The 21,486-nt window shown below is 40.2% G+C and overlaps 1 protein-coding gene across 1 annotated transcript in view; it reads right to left on the reverse strand.

The window, feature by feature from the left end:
• MAD1L1 (mitotic arrest deficient 1 like 1) overlaps nucleotides 1-21,486 on the reverse strand; it is a 384,158-nt gene that overhangs the window by 337,752 nt on the left and 24,920 nt on the right. Inside the window, exon 9 of the mRNA XM_054391055.1 lies at nucleotides 6,941-7,027. Coding sequence (XP_054247030.1) covers nucleotides 6,941-7,027 — 87 coding nt within the window. The remainder of the gene's footprint in view (nucleotides 1-6,940; nucleotides 7,028-21,486) is intronic.

Genomic DNA, 21,486 nt, shown 5'->3' on the forward strand with positions numbered 1-21,486 from the left:
TTTATGATGTGCTTTTGGGGGAGAAGAGAATAAAAAAAACTCATAGCAGGTACAGAGGGAAAGGAATCATTATGATTTATCTGCTAAAAAATAATTAGGTGCAGACTAGACAGGATATATGGAGTAGAGATGCTTGTTTGCATTCATGGGGTCTTCTGGAGCTGCACATGAGAATAGGAGGAACTCAGGTCACTATTAAGTGACTCAGCAGAACTCAAGCCAACAAAAAGCCTTTCCAAAAACTAACCCCAGGCCACATTCTTCTACCTGATCCATGGGACCATCCTTATGACATCAAGATTCTAACGACATTAAACTGAAGGGCCCTCCTCTCTTTTCCAGTTCACGTTACATTTTTCAAGGCTTGCTGCCACATTGCAGAGGTAATAAAAAAGCAAATCCCTAAGCACTGGAGGTCTTAAAGCACTGCAGGTCCCAGAGTTCTATGCTGGCAGCATGCTGAATTCATGACTTCACAGAATACTACTGGTTTCAAAGTAGATTATTTTTGTACTGCCACCTATTGCACAGCTGAGATTATAATTTCTCTCTTTGTATTGGTATCACAAATCAAGATGGATGTGGGGCACTCTTCCTTTGGCCCACCAGCCTCACATAAATCATTAATTTGATCATAGCATCTATCTACTAGAAAGGAAAGAATCAGAATAATGAAAATAGATTCAAAGCTTTGACTTCAAATTACTTCAATAATTCTAAACATTCATTCTCGTTTCCGAGAACTCCAGACTACTATTAACCTACATCTATTTCATCTAGGATTTTTTAGGAATTTCAGTCTCTCAGAAGTGAAAGATTTATAGTGCAGATGTGAGTCATACACAGAAGAAATGCTGGGCAGACTTCTCCTTCCATAACTTGCACAGTGCAGCTCTGTGTTGAAACGCAGTGCCTGCTGCACAGCACACCATCAAGAACAGTCTGTGTTTCCTAGCAAATTGAAGGTTTTTACCCCATTTTTCTGGTCAGTAGTGCACACAGCTACCTGGACAGCCAAGGGAATCTCCAGAGGAGTGCTAACAACTGAAAAGTTATCATACATTCTAGTGATTAGAAGATACACAAACATCAGAGATGCTAGTGGGAACACCAAGGGACATCAGTCCTGGTACAACAAAAAAAAAATATGAAGAACAGCATTAAACAGCTTCTACCATGTTTTAATCACTAGAATTGATCAGAGAATTGAAGAGAGACATTTCACACGTTACCCTTGAATGTGCTCTAAGTAGCAAACATAAGGTAAGAAACTAAATGCTAACATTTCCGATGGTTTTGCACTCCACAGTTCCTACAGAGCTCCAGGCTGAAAAGAAGGTAAAACTACAGCTGGGTCTGTCCCCTGTGGGCTGTCCTTCAGGATTTCTCTAAATATTTCCTTTTAAACACACAAAAAAAAAAAAAAGACTAGTTCCATGAGCTCCAGAACCAAAGCTGCCTGGTTTTGTATGGATTTCTCTCTCCAAAGGTGAATATTGACTCAAGTAGAATCACATTTCTCATACCAACAGCATGAAAATGACACTAACAACATCACCAGATTACTATCAAATGCCAGGAGTGTCTGGAAAAGCTGGCATAGCAGGAATTATGATACAAGTGTGGCATCAGCATAGTGCTCATGTGCCACCAGTGGCGAGGCTGATGAGGTGGCTGAGGAGGCAAGATCAGGCAAGATCTCCCAGAGGGCATTATTGTCACTGTGACATTTAAGGGAGTCTTTTGCTGGCAGGGCTCTGACACCTAATGGGACATGACCTCTGCTTGCAGGAACAGGAGGTTTCTCCTAGAGATGGAGACCTACTTTCCTTAAACTTGCTGGAATTTATTATTTTTGAGACCTAAACCATCTGCCAAACTTGACAGAACACAACCAGCAAGTTCAAAAGTGTAGAGTAGGCACAGGCAATCTCATCTACATACACACACAAAAGCGCAGTAATAAGCCTCACTTCCTGAGGAAATCAGACTAAAAATGACACAATCATGAAAAGCAAAGGTCTGGGCAAAATCCCATGTTTGTAGAATTGGAAGCATAAGTCAGTGTCTTGGCTAAATTATTTTTTGCCTTCCTATTTTCTGCTGGGGCCTAGCTATAAGATAGCAAAAAATTAGAAAAGCTTTGTATCTACCCAATTAGAGTCACAAATAACCAGATGTTGCTCTGGAATCTGGAATATGTTCAGTTGGAGAGAGCAGGTTTGTCACTTAATGGGACACTGTCAACTACCTTCTGGTACAAAAAAATGCATGAAAGACCCATTTTGGAGAAAAGAAAAACCAATACCTGCTACTCATTCCTTCATAATATTACTCTATAAATGAATGCAGAACCTGCCAGCAGTTAATATTGCCCTGAAGCACTGTGAATAAATATTTATCTGGCATTAGGTACACACACATCTCCACATATAAATCAAGGTGCAATGTGCCATATAGGTGAACAAGAGAAGAAAAAAAAAGAAACAACCCAGCGCTACCTTGTCCTATATTACACATTAAGTGCTCCTTTTGATCACAAAATAACTCATAAAGCCTATCAAAAAGCTAGCACTTCTCTCTCTGGCAGATAAAAGGCATTTCTCTGTAATTAAACATCTCCCCAACTTGCCAGAAGACTTGGGGGGGGGGGGGGGTAAGTCTGACAGACTCTCTTTATATTTAAGATTGACACTCCTTGGGACATCCAAGGAAAAGAGAACATGGGCAATAGATTTACAAGACACTTCTGAGCTACCAGCACTTCTGGAGATGGATGGTTCTAAGCTTATCATCACTCATTCATTGCCTTTTATTTGGTTGGTTTATTTATTTATTTTTAAATAAATAAACAAATCCCTGCTGGCCAACTCAAAAAACATTTGCTGTTCAGTTTGCAATCTACAATTCCCAACCTTCAATGGTTTAGGTTTTTATTTTTAAGCAACAACGTGCACAGGAGGTTGGGTAAATCAGCTTTACATGATTTATCAAATAAAGGTGGTAAAAGACTACATCTCTTAACACAACTCTGGGAGCACTTGGAGAGGGAAAATTATTTTTTCAAACGTTCTGTGTCTCCCTTTTCACATAGGAAACTGTATGTCAAAACACATGGCTAGGTTTCTGACACAAGGTGATGAGAATAAGCCATCAGCTCCAGGATCCTGACACCAGAACCAAAGATTTACTGCTCTTTGTTCTGCTTTGTATCCTTCATCCTGCTCAGTACTAACTTCACTTTTGCATTTCCTTGCATCTGACTTTCTACAAGACACCTCAATGGTCCAAAGTCAATATTACACACAAGCAACGAGAGTAGATGTAGAAAAGAAATTGTCACCTTGGGAGAGACTGCAAGTAACCAGAAAACTACACTTCCATAGCCTGTCTTTCAGAACTGAAGGGAAGATCAAACTATAAGCAGTATCCTTCCTCCATGCTTAGCCATCTCAGATACCAACACTGATGAGAAAAGAAGTTTTCCCCAACATTTCAAATTCTAGAATGCTTTGCCAGGATTTGTTTAGAAAATCTCTCCAGAGTCTCCACATATTCCAATAAGATGCTGTAAAAATAAAAACTTAAAAAGAGTTGAACCACAACATAATTTTTCCTTAAGACAAAAACTTACAAACCATTTGGCCAACTTTTCATATTATAAGCTACAACTATCACCTCCTCCTGAAAAAGTACATTTCCAACATACCACACCTACAGCATTCACACTTGGAAGGGGGAAATGTGCTTAAGCATGGTTAAGCTGACTAATTAAACACCTTTCTTTCATCACCTTTTGTATAAATGAGCAGGAACACTTCATGCTATCAAAGTGGTCCTAAGCAATCTTCTTTTGAGCTCTTTGGATTGTTATCTTTGCTCTGCAGTTACAGAGCTCCAGGATACTCCCTGCTGTTACCACTGAAAGTATAATTTACTCTATTTACACAACTTGTAGCAACACACTTCAGAACAGCAGTGAGGTTCCATCATGCACTATTAATGGCACTTTCAGCTACGTTACTCAGCAGTCCTGAAGTTGTGAAGAGGAGTTGCTGCTTATGTGTTCAGTGCAAGGGTAGCTCTCTCCTCTTTCCCCATGCTAGCATGTAAGACTTCCCTCTCTAGCAATAATGCTAAAACAATCACTGCTAAAAGAAATTGATTCAAACCCACTGTCCAGGAAATCAGTCAGACTTGGTGATCCTGAGGGTCTTTTCCAACCTGAATGATTCTGTGATTCCCTGAAATTCAGACCTGTGGTTCTTTGTTTAACAGCATCCCATCCGAGTGATACAGCAAATATGATATACATCATCATCTGATCTCTGCAAGGCCTCAAGACACTGGCAATGCACAGGTTACAGAAAATACAGATTCTGCTGTAGGTCCCCAAGCCAAAAGCAGAAGGACTGCCAGTGCAAAGGCTGAAAGGCTGATTTGTAATGAATGTAGCCCTTCTGTGATGTGATGACCTCTATTATCATTTTAGTATTAGAAACACTGTCTCTTAAAAAAAAAAAAATTAAAAATAAAATTGGAAAGCAGTTCAAGAACGAAAGAATGAGACCAAATGCATTTCATGTGCTGAGCAAAGCTGCATGGGAATAAAAAGCAAGGTGGCTGCAGTGTGAAGGCTCAGTGTAAAGGCAGAGAGAAAGACTCATCAGCTTGCAAAAATCCCTTCCAGGCACTCTTCTGCCTGTGTTCAACTGCTCAGCAAGGACCAAATATAGAAGCACTGCACAAAGACTCAGCCACATGAGGAGGAGGACCACAGCACCATCTTTACCACCACTCAAGCTTCCTCTACTAAACTACATGTTGCACTGTAGCAACAGGTAAGCCAGGACTATGCTACCTGCAATTCTTCACCTCATTGCCAGCTTCTGGTGATGTTTTCTTCAGCATCTACAAACTCATTAATTTTAACAGAAAAGGTAACTCAAAGCTTCTTAAGGCTGGGCAAAAATTCTTTTGTCTTTGTACCACACATGGCACTATTCACACAGAACTACACACTTGGTAAATCAAACTAAGGGCACTTAACACATTTCAACTAAGAAAAGAACTTGTAGCTGAAAAAAAACGACCCAAAACAATAGAAAGTTGAAGAGTGCTGGGCTAAATCACTAGAGGGAGTCATGCTCACACGTTATGGTGCTGTAATACACAGACCACTCCAAACACAATTATGAAACAAATAAAAGGGAAGACCCTCAGCTAGATCTGGATGTCATTCAGGGAAAAGAGAAAATTAGATTTGCTTCCTCGACAAGGTTTTATTTCCAAAGTTTCGAGACTTTCTCCTGGGAACTTTAAACTCATCTCTGTAATGAAAAGTTTTTTAAAATCTTAGTGCCTAACATTTTAGGTCAGGAAAAGGTATGTGAAGGAAGAAAGCCAAAGTGATCAGTTCTGGAAAATGACAGAGGGCATTGCGTCAAGAAAACGTTAGTATTTTAATTTAAGCAGCTTTACAGCCCATTTCACTTGAAATAAAAAAGTAATCTTAATCATGTTTTTATTTTTAAACTAAATTGGCACAATTACATCCAGCATGAACAAGCATCACCAAAAGGCTTTTTCAACAGATGAGTCCCCTTGGCTGTCAGTAAATTTAGAAAAATCATTGCTTTGACAGGCTGGGAGAAGCAGACAGAAAAAAAAATAAAATAAAAATAAAATCAATAACTCAGATATTACCATCACTCCTTTATTTGATCATTTGATCAGCTGTGGGTTTGAGGGTTTGCTTGGTTTATTTTCAATATAGGAAATGTCTTTTTTTTTATATACTGGTGAGATTTTTTTTTTTTCCTTCCCCTTTAAAGTTCACAGCAGAAACCACAAAACAATTTGGCTGGCTGCAGTGGGAATTTACACTTGACTAACAGTTTTACAACCGACTAAACAGTTCCATTAACAGTAGCAGCACACATAAAGCTTTTAACACCCAGCTTGAATCCTGTCCATCATTAGTAAGGCGGAACCCAGAACACCATCATGTCTTGAACCAAAGTCTGCCTCATACCTCAGGAGATACATTATGCAGCCCAAGAGAAACTAAGAGTGCTCGTCCAGTGCTCAGTTATGCAGGATTTGGCTCCTTTACATTCAACACGTTTACACCAAAGGATGAAGTTCTCCACACTTCGGTTGCTTAGACAAGCCAGCTAACACCTTGGCAACATAAACAGTCCAGGAGCCTTCTTGAGAGACACAGGTACTGCTTTTAACAAGAACAGACAAGAGGTTCCTCATGTGAGGAAAGAAAACTGTGAGAAGCAAGAATGTGTTCATCAAGGATGAAAAGCACCTTCTGGAACTGTGTTAAGAAAGGCTGCATGCAACCAAGGTCTGGCAGACAAATTCCTTTCTCCTATTAGATAGTCACTCCCACACCAGAGCAAAGGCTTAGACACTCTCTAGTTTCAAATACATATCTCACTCTGTAAACAGACTGCTCCTCCAAAGTCTAGCAGTACTTTGCCACCAAAACTGCAACATGCTTTTCCACCATCATCTATAGAAACAGGTCCTTTAAGCAGCCAAATCACAGTCCCCAGGGCTCATACTCCCTTCCCCATGCCCAGATAACTACTTTGCACATTTTGCTGTGACATTCCCTTTCCAGATGGGTCTGGGAAAGCAGCTCACTTCCCCTTGCAAACACTTTAGCTTATAAAATAAAGATGGATAAAGTCTTCATTGCATCCGCCTGCAGTTCTCCATCTTTTTCTTCCTGAAAGGATTAAAGTAAGCAAAAACCATTTTCATCAACATGAGAAATAACAGAAGGTAGCAAGGAGGGCTCCAAGGAACAGCAAGGAAATCTAAAGAACCATTTTCTCAGTGTGCAGTCCTTGGGGGGGGAGGTTTCTGGGTGCTTTAATACAGCAGTGTCTTGCTACCAGCATCTACTATTGGTACCACTCACCTGTTTGTGACAGTAGAGTTCTGATCTTTCAGCACAAGCTCCCTTTGCTGCAGGGCCACAATTTGCCTTGAGAGATCATCAGGTGTCCTACACAATTAAAACAAAACCAGAAACTTTTAACAAATCATTGGCTGAAAATCTGTTCCATACAAAACCATAAAAAAGGTCTCAGCAAAAGCAGATGAGGCCAAAGTTGCTGCAGTCCCTTCAAAGGACACCGAGTCACATCCAGCCCAGCTTACATATCCACACCCAGCTTTTATCAAAGCCACTCCTGCATGCTGTATTCACTACCCAAGTCCCAGCATTTCATCACTGGGTCACTTCAACCCATAAACCAACTCTAAAGCCATGAAGTCAGCAAGATCAAATTCTTAAAGCAAGCAGTCTGCATTCATAGCAGATGATCTTATCACTCCAACACACAGACTTTTCTTTAAGGTACATAAGAACATGTGTTCACAGCCTCCTCCCCATCCCTGTGCTCAGCACAATCCCACAGGGAGGAGCACACAGCATTATTCTAATTGCTGCTCAACTATGGAGTCTCAGTGGTACATGATCACAGGATTATTAACAAGAAGGTAAGAAAAGGAGGAAGAAAATGGACATAGACTGTACAATTCAATAACTCTGGCTACTGCTGAATGCCCTCTGAAAGGGTAGAGGTTCAGCTACATCACAGGTGACTCAAAGCACTGTTCCCACACAATTACCAGTGTGCTGACTTCAGAGTCCTCACACAAGCAATAACTCCAGAGCCATGGGGGGGAAAAGTGAAAAATAATCCATGAGCTCTAGCTAACACTTCAGATGTCACTCTGATAGCCTTTTCTTGTCAAAGAGATCAAAGATTTCTACAGATGTTAGCAACAGCTCTGCAGTTGTCAGAAATAGGTTTATTTTTCCATCAAGTCCAACGATGATTTCTTAAAGCTGCTGAAATGGGATCAAGATAACTCCAGTCTGGCAGACCCAGGAACCACTGGCTCACATCAACAGTCGCTGTAGGAGATAACTCCTCTTTTTGGAGACCCCTCTCTAAATCAGGAGTGTAAGAGATTCAGCTCTAAATGACAGCAGCTTATGAAAAAACACAAGATTTTTCTCTTGAGCCACTGGAAAGGGCTTCCCATCCCAGAACAGAAGCATCTGTGTCACACTTCCCAAAGAAAAGGAAGCTGGAAAGGGCATCACAGTCGGTACTGGGTACACCCTTCTGCTACAGCAAGATGCATCACCCAAAGGGGTGACCCAAACCCTGTAAGGGTTTTTTCATGGGGAGCATGCACAAAGCTAGCTTTGCAGAAGGGAAACCTGTGGAAACACATTCTGTTGTGTCCTCCAGGATGTGAGTAAAGGCTTCACTATTGCTGGCAGATGAAATTAAGCTTGGTCAGATTTTAAATTATTCAAATACAGCCCTGAAATTAGGTTCCTGCCATTCCAATAACTCAACAGGTAGGAAATGTGCCCCTAGCTCAACCACTGGGATTCAGACTGAACCTAGGACCAAAGAAGCCATTTCTGTGAGGATACCACTTTTCAGTCAACTATTTACCTAGACAAAAGGCATGTCACAGTATCACAGCATATCAGAGGTTGGAAGGGACCTCAAGAGATCATTAGGTCCAACCCCCCTGCCAGAGCAGGCAGCTGTATTTACAGGCTTGTAAATACAGCTCCATTTGCTTCCAAACTGAGCTACTCTGGTAAAATTAATGTTGGGGTGGGAAATTTCAACCCACCACAGAAAGTCTTAGCACTTGATACACAGTAAAACTAATGGACAGTGGTCTCCCCTCCTGCTGCAGCAAAGAAACACCTTAGCATAGGATGAAACATGACCTTTCAATGGCCAAGTCAACTATGACAAGAAATCAAGAACTAACCTGCAAATGGGCTAAAGCATGTAAAATTCAATTCTAGTAGCAGAGTCAAGTCAATTTTAAGCCAACATGCACCTGGGTTTTAAAACTCCTGTAGCTGAGCCCAAAGGAATTCCTAATTTAAGTAGTTCATCATCTCTCTGCTGAAGGCTATTTAATGGCTGGGCATCAAAGCAAACACTGGAGAACTAATTCAACCCACTCTGATGCAAGCTACATCTCCACATAACCCAAGAGGAGAGGGAAAACAGCAATGGTTTCTTGTCATCTCAGCTCAGAGGGACTCAAAACTAACACTGCTCTAGCTTTGTTTTCCGAGTTGGAGGACTCCGGTTCTTTGTGTTGGTATATAAAGGGAGAGCTAAATGATAACATGGGCCAGGAAGTGGAAGGCAGTTGGTTCTACATGCTTCACACTGTCTGCAGGGAGAAAAAAAATAGAAGTAATAGAAAAAAAAAAAAAACCAGAAGAAGTCTATAAAGATACGATCTAATTTCAGCAGGGTACTATCTGAAGGAAGCTGACCTCTGACTAAGATTTTTCCCATGATTTAAGGAAGTAGATGTTGTCTTCTCATTGCAGTTTCTAACTAGAAAAACCTAGAGATAAGGTAATGATAAAAACAACTTTGTGTTAGTGCTGATGAGGAAAAAAAAATATTATGAATAGTGTTTGCCTTTCCACTGCAATATCTTTCAACTACTAGAGTCACCAGAAGCTTAAAAAAAAACCCAAAACAAAACCAAAAACCCAAAAAAAAAAAACCAACCTCAGAAATAAAATCAAAACAGAAAACATCAGGCAGAAATGGACTGAGTATACTCAGTCAGCTTGGCAAAAAGCAGCTGTAAGCAGAGCCACCAATTTCAACATGGACAAGCTTGGTAAAATTTCATGTCAAATCAACAAGGCTCTGAAAATGTAGTTCTAAACCACTCACAATTCACCCAAATACAGCAGATTTATCAAAAGAATAGCTAATATCATCCATATCTCTGGTCATGTTGAGTGCCAGCTCTCAACACCAGTGTCTGTTCCCTACATCAATGAAAAAATTGCACATTCCTTTTTTAATATAACATGGGGGAGAAAGTCTATTTGCCTTGATTTTTTTTTCTCATTTTCTCAGAAATCCATAGCATAATGTAATAGGATTGAGATAGAGAACTGAAATTAATTCAATAGTAAAATGAGATGGGTTTATAAAAGTCACAGTTTCCAGTAATGATGGCTACTGACAGATTTCCAATTGAAAATAAACAATCATCCTCATCTGTTCAGCAACTGAGATCAGCACTTGGCTTCCAGTCTCAGTTGTAGCAATTAGCTGTTTGGGGTCCATACTTAGTTCTAGAGGAGGTTTTATTGGCATTAGACAGGGGTTTTTTGTTGGCTGATTGGGTTTTTTTTTTGAAGTGGAGCAGCACAGATAGGAAACAAAATAAAGTCAAAGGGTACCAACTCCCTGTAAAGAAGAGTTCACTTCCTGTAAAACTAAATCATGTCAGGTCATCAGAGCTCCTTGCATGCACTCTGCTGCCAAATACCTTTATTGAGAGGTTTCAAAGCCCATTTCTGAGGTCTACATCCTATCTTGATCATATTGAATTTGGCAAAAGCCAAATTTACACAGTTCCAAGTAGAGGAATGGCACTACATGCACAGCGAAATTAAATCAGACGAATTTTCCATTTGAAGAGAATTGGTCAGCTCCCAAGCAAATCAGAATTGGTCAAGTCCCAAAGCACTGCAAATACCAAGCAGCTTCACTGCTGCAACCAGTCCTCTCATTTCGCAAGCTTCTGAAAGCAGAGATAAATTTGTCAGCATCCCAACACACACACAGGTAACATGCTCTGGCCTTTGTCTTCTATCCATTCCCTGCAGAACAGATGATACCAAAACCACTATCAAAAACCCAAGAAGTCTGGTCTAAGAGAATCTCTCAAAGTGCATCTTACCAACACTACTTGAATCACCATGGCTACTTGAGGCAAGTTTGAAATTAACCCCACATAAACATACCCAGAAGTCCCTTTCTGAAAAGCTGTTGCTTTCTGCACTGTCACTATGTTTGCCCAGCTTCCTTCCCCATCTAGTGGTAGAATCCACAGAACCACAAAAGAAAACATACGTAGCTTGCACCAGCTGTGCAAAACCTGTAAATGAAACACACTCAAGAGTTAACAGAACTAAATCCCATGCTATGGAATTATAAAGATAATACAAAGAAGTCATGGCAAAGTGGTTTCCAAAAATGCACGTTCCTTTCTCTTGGGAAAGGCACAAGGAGCCAAATGCTAGAATATTCTTCCTCTGTCCCACCATCTCATCCTGAGATCACATTTCTTTCTGCAATAAGCAAAAATCCAAACCCCAGACAGAATTTAAGACTAATATGTAAAGAAATTTTTTTTTTCCTTTCAACCAGCAATTTAGTCCAGCATAGCTTAGCAGCACAGTAAGGCAGGAGAGGGACAAAACTGCTGTTAACCAAAGCTCTTCAACTTCCTTTGAAGTGCACATAATTTGAAAAGGAGCAATTTAAGAATGATAAAAACCTTAAAACTGTTCAAATGAAGTGAAAAATTAACTTAATGGGATGCCCATCCACGTAATTCAATGACTTTCAAGTGCCCACTGGCACACTTTTTAACTTTGAACAAGGAGAATGGCTTCTGCAATTTTTTAATGCCCCCCACCCCTTCCTCCAATGCACATAACTGACACTTCATAGGCACCTGCTAGAACATTCCATTGGACCACCTGAGTTAAAGTCCTGTTACCATTGCAGCATAAACTATGACAGTTATATGCTGAGGATTAGCTGTTGAAATAACATTAAACCAAGACTCAGCAAGCAGATGAAGATGTGAAAGTGTGAATACTTTTGAATTCAACGTTTATTAGAATGACAGCTTCTGATTGCTTCTATAAAACGTTTCCAAATTGACAGCAAAGGAAGAGATTCCACCATAGCCTGAAATCTGTCAGGAAGTGCAAGAGAAAAGTAAAATTACATCCAAAACCAGGCACTTAGCTCTGTTTGGAGGTCTAATGTTCCTCACTGCTGCTTTTCCCTTTTTTTTTTTTAATTAAATTTGCTCAAAAGTACCAAACAAAACCCACACTTATAACACTAAATTACACAGAATTACTTATTTTTTGCAAGTCTGCTGAATTATCATTTCTCTCTTTAGTTTTAACTCAGTCTGAACATCTGATGACGCAGATTGGGCTCAATTAAGTGATATTAAATTGAAATGGAATATTCCTAGAATTTTTGGCACTGCATTTTACATGGATCCATGAACTGGTTTACACTTAAGCATAATTAACTGTCAAAGACCAGAGACAGAAGTCTTTACTAAATTGAAGAGAATCAGGCACAGAAAGGCAGGGCATGTCTACTGCTTTCTTGTCAATTAAAAACTATTTCCAAGGTGGTTTTGTTGTTGTTGTTGTTTGTTCTTTAATATGGAGGTTCTTTTAAACTGCAGTGTCCTAAAAGTATAAATTCCACAATTTTTTTCCTTTCTCTGGTTTTACATTAAGTATAAGAAACACAAGAAGATTTTGATATTCACCTCTCCACAAGAAGGACCTTTCCTACTTTTAAAAAATAATTTAATCTTCTTGCTAGGCAGGAAAACAAAAGCATCTGAAGAACAAACACAGAGCAATAACATGACAACAACAGAAGGCTTCTGGAAAGGCATTTTAGTTGTGTTAAATATTTCTGTGTGATTAGAAAGGCTGTGAAACGTCTGCAATGGTTTCTTCCTGTATGTTTGAAGCTAGTCTCCCAAACATCTGATTTATTTGAGCTCTGTAAGTGCTGGTTTACAGGACTCCTGTTTCTTTGTTTCTTAAACTCCACCAGCAAGTCCAAAAGCAGCTCAGGTCCTGTGTGACTTGTCCTTCAAGAAAAGTACAGCAAATCACAGTAATTAAAACATCCTAATCCAAAGATATAGCAACAGAGAGTCCTTAAGTTTAACTTGGTCATGCTAACCCAAAGTTTGTATCAACACCCCTTTCCTCTTGAAATATGCATCACCTCCCTGGGAGCATACATTAGCTCCCCTTCATCAGACTAGAGGAAGACATTGCCACTAAAATTTGGTGTCCAGGCCTGGAACTTTTGAGAGTTAATCTTCACAACAGTGAATCTCTTGCAAAAAGGCCTCTTCAAGCACCAGTCCAGCCTGTTACACCTATTTGTGAGTGTCTCCATGCCTACATCCCTCCCCGCTTCCTATTGCTCACTGTATTAACTAATCCATATGGTAAAGAATCAGCTGCACATAGCAGTCACAAAAATAAATTCTCAAAGTTTCCTAGGCAATTAGGACACATTTAGTATTTTGTGGCACTTCTATTAAAATGTTTTGAAGAGCAATCACCTACATCTTTATTCATTCAAATGAAAGTACTAAGAGCTGCTAAAAAAAACAACAAAAAAGCAAAGCTAAGGAATACCTTAATTGTTGTTTCTCCAATGAATTGCATGCTTAATCTTTTATGTACTAAGTGAATAGAGGAAATCTGAAGTGTAAGTGAAGGCAATAAGCAATCTCAGCTCCTAAGGTTCCCTCCATTTAGAAACCTCATATTTGTGTACAGATAGACTGAACAAATCCAATTGCTCTTTACCCAAGCAAATGTCTCCATTAACCACTTGAAGCAGAACAACTTACTTGTAAGAAAGCATTTTAAGTGTTTATAAGTGTCTTCACAATTCTAAAGACAAGTGAAATGTGTCTTCTGAAGCAATTGTAAAATTAGGAATTATTCCAATCAAGACCAAAAAAAAAGGGGGGGGGGGAAATCTTAGTTTCAACTCAATAGACTTCTGGGGGTTTTAATGAAAAATGGATTCTTCCTCCCAAAGTTAACAACGTGGCATCACAACAACTACTCTTTAAAGAAATTCCATTTCTACTTTAAAGATACATTTAAGAGCTCAGCAAGGTTAATTTTATCTTACTTTTGACAAGAAAAATTCTAATTTGGTGGGCATTTCAACATTCCAAACTTCCTTCTCATCCCTTGCACACAGTAAGCACAGAACAAACCACTGAAACTTGGCTAGTTTCAGATTAGTTGAACCTCACGTTGCAAGTGAAAGGCTTGAACAGACCTCAAGAGAGGGAATGTAAACATACCAGACTTGTGGATTGGAAAGGGAAGAAAAAAACCAGCATTTTTCTCCCCTTCCAGATCTCTACCCATTGCATACTGAATCAAACAACATGCAATTTAGAGCTTTGAGAGGTCATGGTGAAACAAAGGCAATTTTCTATTGTTGAATTGAAAAAGTGTTCGAGCACATGGGTGAGGTTTTTATGCAGCAAGGCCAGTGATGCCTTTCCAAACAGGGTCCAGCTTGCACCATTGTAGACTCTCAGCCTTCTCTTCTCTGGGTGCAATTTGGTAAGAGCAAATCAAATCACCACCCTCTGCGCCACTGAAGTGGCAGTCACTGGCTTTCCTTGGTTCATTTTCTGCTGCTGAAAGTCTGTATCAGCTTGCTAAAATCTCCCATTTCAACAAGATGGTATTAACTGTCTCAGCTGTCTTCTCATCAAAACATATCCTCAAGCTCTCATTGAGCTTACACTGCTACACTCTGAGTCAGGTAACATCAGCCACATGGACAAAGCAGTAAGGGTGCTCCAGGGTGAGATGTGAACAGTCAGCCTGGCTCTCAAACACTGGTGAGAAGTCAGGCTGCCTGTATTGTAAGAGATCCACCACACATCAGGTTTTGGGGTGGATGAATAATTGTACTCTCTCTCTCAAAGATTTGTTTTACTACTGGCAAGACTTCATTAAGAGTCAAAACTAACTTAAACAGAAAAATCACATGCCATCACCAAGGAAGTACGTAAGCAGCAAGGAAAACAGAGAGTTAACTAGAAAACCAGACTAAACTATCTTGAGCTTCCTAGCAATGACAAGTATATCCTCACACAAGCTCAATTTGTACTGCTGCTAACCCACAGGGATGGCCTTTAATTGCTCTGCTGTTCCACATTACAGCCCAAGGCTGACCACTTGGGTACAACCAGAGCAAAACACAGCTGGCTCTCTACTCAGCTGCCACTCTTTGGTCCTCTTGGCACAAAAGCTCATGATTTGTAGCATAAATAAGTAATAATAAAAAGAGTATTGACTCAAACTCTTACTTATGCTTGACATTTTCAAACCAATCAAAGCATGCTTTGCTTGACTCTCTCCTTAGACAAAAACCAAAGAAACAATCTTTTTGGTATTATGATGCAGATGAAATCAATTCTTTCTTGCAGCATACATTGCTATGCCTGATCCCACAGGACCAAAACCAAAAAAAAATAAAAAAAAAAAATGGAGAGAGAGTCCACATATTTCAATCATGATGTAGCAACAAAGAAACTTCATTTAGCTTAAATTCAGTTGCATAAAATGAAACAGTTAAAAAAAAGTCATTTTATACACAGCTCCAAAAACATGCAGCATATCTGTAAAGCTACTAAATGTGCCATATCCTATGTTTTCCCAACACATGAAAAACAGTTCTTAAAGTCTTCCCTTTTGCCTGTTTTAGGTTATCAAGGAAGCACAGAAAAAACATATTGGAATCACTAATCCATAAGAACCAATGCCTTTGAAATGCTTTCAAACTGTTGTTTGGTATGACGCAAGGGAAGTCCTTGGTCTCTAACAACAGAGGCTTCCTGCAACAGCACTCTGCTTCTCCATCCCACTCTTCTCTATTTTTTCATTTTATCTCATTGTTGCTCCATCTCTTACTAAAAAAAAAAAAGTCATCACTAAATCCTACCTGAAGGAGAATAACTCCAAGGTTCACGATCAGTTTGAAATTCTAAACCAATTACAGCCTTGTATTAATCAAGGCTCTGAGATGACATCTGGGGATGACAATTTTTTGCTTAATTTCAAGAACAAAACCAAGAAACCCAACCAATCAGGGATCGACTCCAAAGGAAAAAAATAAAAAAAAAAAGGAAAAAAGAAAAGAAACACAAACTTCTAAAACATCCTTTAGCTATTTACCAGCAGTAGCACAGAGGCAGAGAAGTTGGAAATGGTCTTAAAGGATTTTCAGAAACAGCTGTTGGTGCTCACACCAGAGCAGATATCAGTACAATCTTTACAATTAAAGAAGTAAATATGGGTTGTTGGGTTTTTTTTCCTCCCTCAATCTGCAATTTAATTTAGTGAAGGCAATTATACATTAATGATCCTGATGAAAAGAAATTATTGTAGCATACAATTTCATACCTACCGCCCTTAAGATTTCCAGCACGAAATGTAAACACATTTAATAATGTAATGTTTCATCTTACTGCAGCAGCAGTGAAAGCTATTTTAAGTCTTTTACCCCATCACAAACTTAATTTGAGAAAAAAAAGAAAAAAAAACAACAGCTAAGGGGGGGGGGAAGCCAGGAAATTGATAAAATAACTTATTTTAGTAATGACTAGGGTAGTTTTTCCTACAGTTTGCATTTGTCAGCAGAGTTAGAACAATCTAGAAGTTGGACAGAGAGGATAATGTAAAGTATTTGATGGGGAAAATCAAGGCTTCACAAGGGAGCTGGAGAGCAGGGGGTAAATCAACCTAATCTAAATAACAGAATCACAGCAGAATACCAATTATTTGTTCTAACCACAGGGGCATCCTAAGATTTTCAATGCATTTGGATAATTTTAAGTAATCATAAGCAAAAAATTAGTATCTGAAAACCACAGCTTGAAATACAAAGATTTATTTGTTGGAAACAAACTCTGGATAGACAGATGTAGCTTTCAAAGAAAAAAAAACATTTAACAGAGGATCATTAGAAACCCTAAAACCTCTTCCAAGCCAGTTACTGGGCATACAGGATGCTGGGAGAGTGGTCCTGACAGCCAAAATAAAGGTAATAAATGAAAATTCCAGAAGATCAGGCAGAAGCTCCTCTTTCTAAATCTCCTGTGAATGAATACAAGCTAGCTCAGAAGCTGGCTCCTCACTAAGCTGAAGGCCAGCACAGATGCTTGGTTATAACAGAAGGATCTCAAGTCAAAAACTTAACTCCTTAGCTTTCAATTAAGGCAAGAATGTTTATGCAAATAAACAGACCAAGTTAGTAGTCCTGACATAATTTATTGAACCTCTGCCAGTTCCATTCTACTACATCACTCCAAGATATTTGGAGAAGCTTGGAATAGCCTAGAAATCAGACACCACCAGCTTCTTCTCAAGGAAGGGGGGAAACCCAAAACCAACAAGCAAACCACAGCTGCCATGTATCCAGCATACCATTCTGGCACAACTTCTACCCACGTGGAAATCACTAATGTGGAGACATCATTTTTAGAGATACCCAGGGCTTCTGTCTGATAAGGAACTGGGCTAACACTGGAACCAGGATGAGGCACTGACAATGTAGGTCTATTAGACTGCTTTACAGATTTCACTAAATTGATAGTCTTGGTCCTCTGGCACCTGTCTGAGATAATCCTTGCAGAATATTATTTTACTGAGGTTCTTGTATTGTTTTCAACATTCTTATCCAGCACATTGTTTTCCCTGACTCTTATCAGCTGAAAATATTAGCCAGCAGTAAGACAAAATCCCTAATCTTGAACAAGGGGAAATGCTATTAATGACTGCCTCCAGGCCCTGGTGAGAGCCTAGACCATATTTTCAGCTGCTTTTACATAAACTGATTTGACATCCCATATGTTATTCTTATTTACTTCTGATCACAATCACACACCTCTTCAATCTCACAGCAGGAAGGGACACTTTAAATTGCAGCTTTAAACTACAGCAGAACCTGTTTTAGCTGGCATTTTTAATATCACCCAGTAACATCAGTCACAGGTGTATTTCTGAAGACAATTTAAGAAAGAATGAAAAGCATACTGCTTCTAAATTCAATGGAATACTAAGTTATTCTTTCAGACAGAAAATTGAGGTCAAGCCTCTTGCTTCGATTAATTAAAAACTCCACAAACTCAAGCAGAGATTATTTCAAAGCTTTTCACAGCAGATCTCTCACCTCTGGCAGAATCAGAATGTAAAACATTCTGATTTCAGTAAATACAGGAGGTTAAAAACCTTATTGAAGTATAGAAGACGTACAGCTGATGAATGATTATATTTAACAGGAAAAGCAGTAGTGGAACAAATAATGAAGAAAATGCCTAAAGAGAACATTTGTGTCATCATCATCAGCATATTCATAGAATGGTTTGGGTTGGAAGGGACCTCCAAGGGACATCCAGGCAGGGACATGCTCCACTAGAGCTCAGAGCTTTTTGTCCAGCCTGACCTTGAATATCTCCAGGGATGGGGCCTCAACCACCTCCCTGTTGCAGTGTTCCACCACCCTCACAGTGCAGAACTCATTCCTAACATCCAATCTAAACCTTCTCTCTTTTCATACCATTGCCCCTCGTCCTATCACTGCAGGCCTTTGGAAACAGTCCCTCTCCAGCCTTCTTTTAGGCTCCCTTCAGGCACTCCCTTCAGACCACTATTAGGTTCCTCCAAGAGTCTTCTCTTCTCCAGGCTGAGCAACACCAGCTCACTCAGCCCATCCTCGTCGCAGAGGTGGGCCAGCCCCACCCCATTTTTGTGGTCCATGTCCTTGCTGTGTTGAGGGCTCCAGAGCTGGACACAGCACCCCAGGTGAGGTGTTATCAGAGCAAAGTGTCAGAATCACCTCTCTCCATCTGCTGGCTATGCTTCTTTTGATGAAACCCAGGATACCACTGGCCTTCTGGGCTGCAAGTGCACAGTGCTGGCTCATGACCAGCTTCTCATCCACCAGCACCCTCAAGTTCTTTTCTGCAGGGCTGCTCTCAATTTCATCATCCCCCAGCCTGTATTGACGTCTAGATTGCCCACCAAGGCTTGAGAGGGACTGTTTCCAAAGGCCTGTAGTAATAGGACAAGGGGCAATGGTTTGAAATTAGAAGAGATTTAGACTGGATATTATGAACAAGTTCTTTACTATGAGGGTGGTGGAACACTAGAACAGGTTACCCAGGCCCCATCTCTAGAGATATTCAAGGTCAGGCTTGACAAGGCTCTGAGGAACCTGATCTAGTTGAAGACATCCCTGCTGACTGCAGGGGTTTGGACTAGATGACCTTCGGAGGTCCCTTCCAACCCAAACCATTCTATGATTGCAGCTATCAACTGTAAGAGCTGTACCTTAAATCTTTTGTTTGTAAAGCAGTCAACTATCAGTATGCAACACTATTTTTGAGCGCCACACTAACAAGTTAATCCTAAAGCATGAGTTTAAATCCTAGCTTTTTGCTTAGTCTGGCCTCCCATTTAGCTATCACATCACTTCCCATTGAGTTCATTTACCATTCTGAGCCTGTTGCTCAGTTACTGGCTCTAACAAATCCATAAGCACATGAGCTCACTGTCTATAACCCCCCACCATCTGTCTCAGGCCTCCCCACTTAATGAAGCATATTTCTCACTCAGCTGTCCAGAAGCTGGCAAGTGAGCTTAACTTCAGGAAAACGAATTACACACATCCCCAGACACATGTAAATAAAACTAAGACATCTCAGATTTACAGTGCTGCCTTCAAACCCGCTCCCCCAGCTCAGGGAGGATTAGAAAGGACTTCAAAGAAGCTTGAGTTCCAATTAAAACACTGTGACCACCCTGGGGACACAAAAATATTCCTCTGATTAGTGAGATGTGCTCTTTGAACTGTTTAGCTAAAAAAAAGCTTTCAGAACTTTAAACAAATGCAGTAATTCTCTCTCAGACTTTTTTTGAGGGGGAGAAAGTTCCTAAAAAATTAATATTCAAAAGTGAAGGACAAACAACATTTCAGACCAAAAGTTTTATGGAAGCCCATTAGCAAATCAGCTCTAGGCATCTACTAACAAACACGAGACACACCAAGAGCCAAATATTGAAGTCCCAGGACAAACTAGATGACACAGGTCATTAGAAGAACCCAAAGAGTGCCATTGTTGCCACAGTGGTGCTGGGACCCCAGCATTACAAAAGGATGGCACAAAATCCCATTCCCATCAGCCCTCAGAACCACTCTCCCTCAAGGGCAGAGAACATCAAACCCACCTCATTTTGAATTTCTGCTTTCTTTCCTTAGCATCCCAATCTCCCAAGCAGCACATCCAAGTCCTTTGACATGCCATGACAATAGATGTTTCCCTCAGCCTTGGCAATAAGGACAGATTTAAACAAAACTCTCTTCCTCTGCTTCCCACCCAAAAAGAACAAAACAAATCCAAAACTCCCCTCAGTCTCTCATTCCCAAAACCAGAGTTGAATTACATAGTCCAAAAGTTTTAACATCAAGCAGAATAATGAACATTAAGAACAAACGCTGGGAAAAATAACTTGAGTCTTAGAGCATGCCAAAGCAGTCAGAGCTAAGTGGATATAATAAACCTGCCTGTGAAAGCCAAACCCCAATCACCATCATCCATAAATAATGAATAATTCATGTTAGAAGAAAATAGAAGCAGACTTTAAGACTTGTTCACAGAAAGTGGAGCTGCTGTAATCGCATTAGAGATGTAAACAGTGGCACTGCAGCAATTACTGCTCTCCTTTTGCCAGCTCTCTCTCCAAAACCAGTGCATCAGCTCAGCTGCCTGCATCCAGCACAGGGTTCAGAGCAGCCAAAAGCAGCTATGACTTCCTTGTGCCTTTGCCACAGGCTCCTGTGACTGGGATTAAGGTAAGGACTGGATTGGTGTCACAAGCACTCTGACACCATCTTGGCTTCCTGCTATCAAGTTTTAGTCACTTTCAACGCTGGAAGCTACTAGCAGGGGACACCAATAAAATTAAATTGACAGTTTCTAAAATTTGAAGTGTACTGACAGAAGAGAAAGAGGTCCTGTTCTCTCCCTTAAAAGAAACAAACAAACATCCCTGTTTCACATCACTTGTGCATTCACCTTTATCTGCAAGATCTCATTTCACCCCACCGTACAATAGGGCACACGGAGTACCCACATCAGTGTGGTGAATGGATGGAACAGAACCAACCAGGAAACAATGAAGAGTTAAAAAAACCTTCCTCCTGGAAGTCTTCACAATGTTTGCCCCACTGCAGATCTCCTCCTCCTTGCTCCTCCACCATCTGCAGCTTCCCAGTTCTGCTCATTGCTGGCCTGACTGCAGGTTTGTACAAAAGCTCCACACTTCAGGAAAAGGTACATCTAATATTCCGACTCCTCAGACTCCACTTGAGCTTGATTGGGAAGATACTGCAAAGTATTTATAACCCAAGTGTAAATAGGAGACCTATTCATAATATCACATAACTCAGATGCTGAAGGTGTCTAGCTGGGACAACAGTTTCTGTGAGCAAGCACAAATGAAAGCTGCAGTCATTAAACCACAAAATAAATTCAAGTCACTGATGCAGAGCTACCCCAGTTAGTTTCTTTCCTCCTCAGCTTCTCTGAATTCTCAGGTTCTACTGTTATGTTACCGAGGAAAAAATTTCAATTTACTTCAGCCAGTGTGGTTGATAACTTGAGCATTTGCCAGCTAAAAGCTTTCTCCAATCTCAGCTCAATCCTCCTTCCTCTGCTGAACCATGGCTGCTCTCAGAAAATTCTCCACTTCAGAAGCATCTCAAAGAAACA

The sequence above is a fragment of the Indicator indicator genome, chromosome 22 (assembly GCF_027791375.1).
Source record: "Indicator indicator isolate 239-I01 chromosome 22, UM_Iind_1.1, whole genome shotgun sequence".
Taxonomy (NCBI): Eukaryota; Metazoa; Chordata; class Aves; order Piciformes; family Indicatoridae; genus Indicator; species Indicator indicator.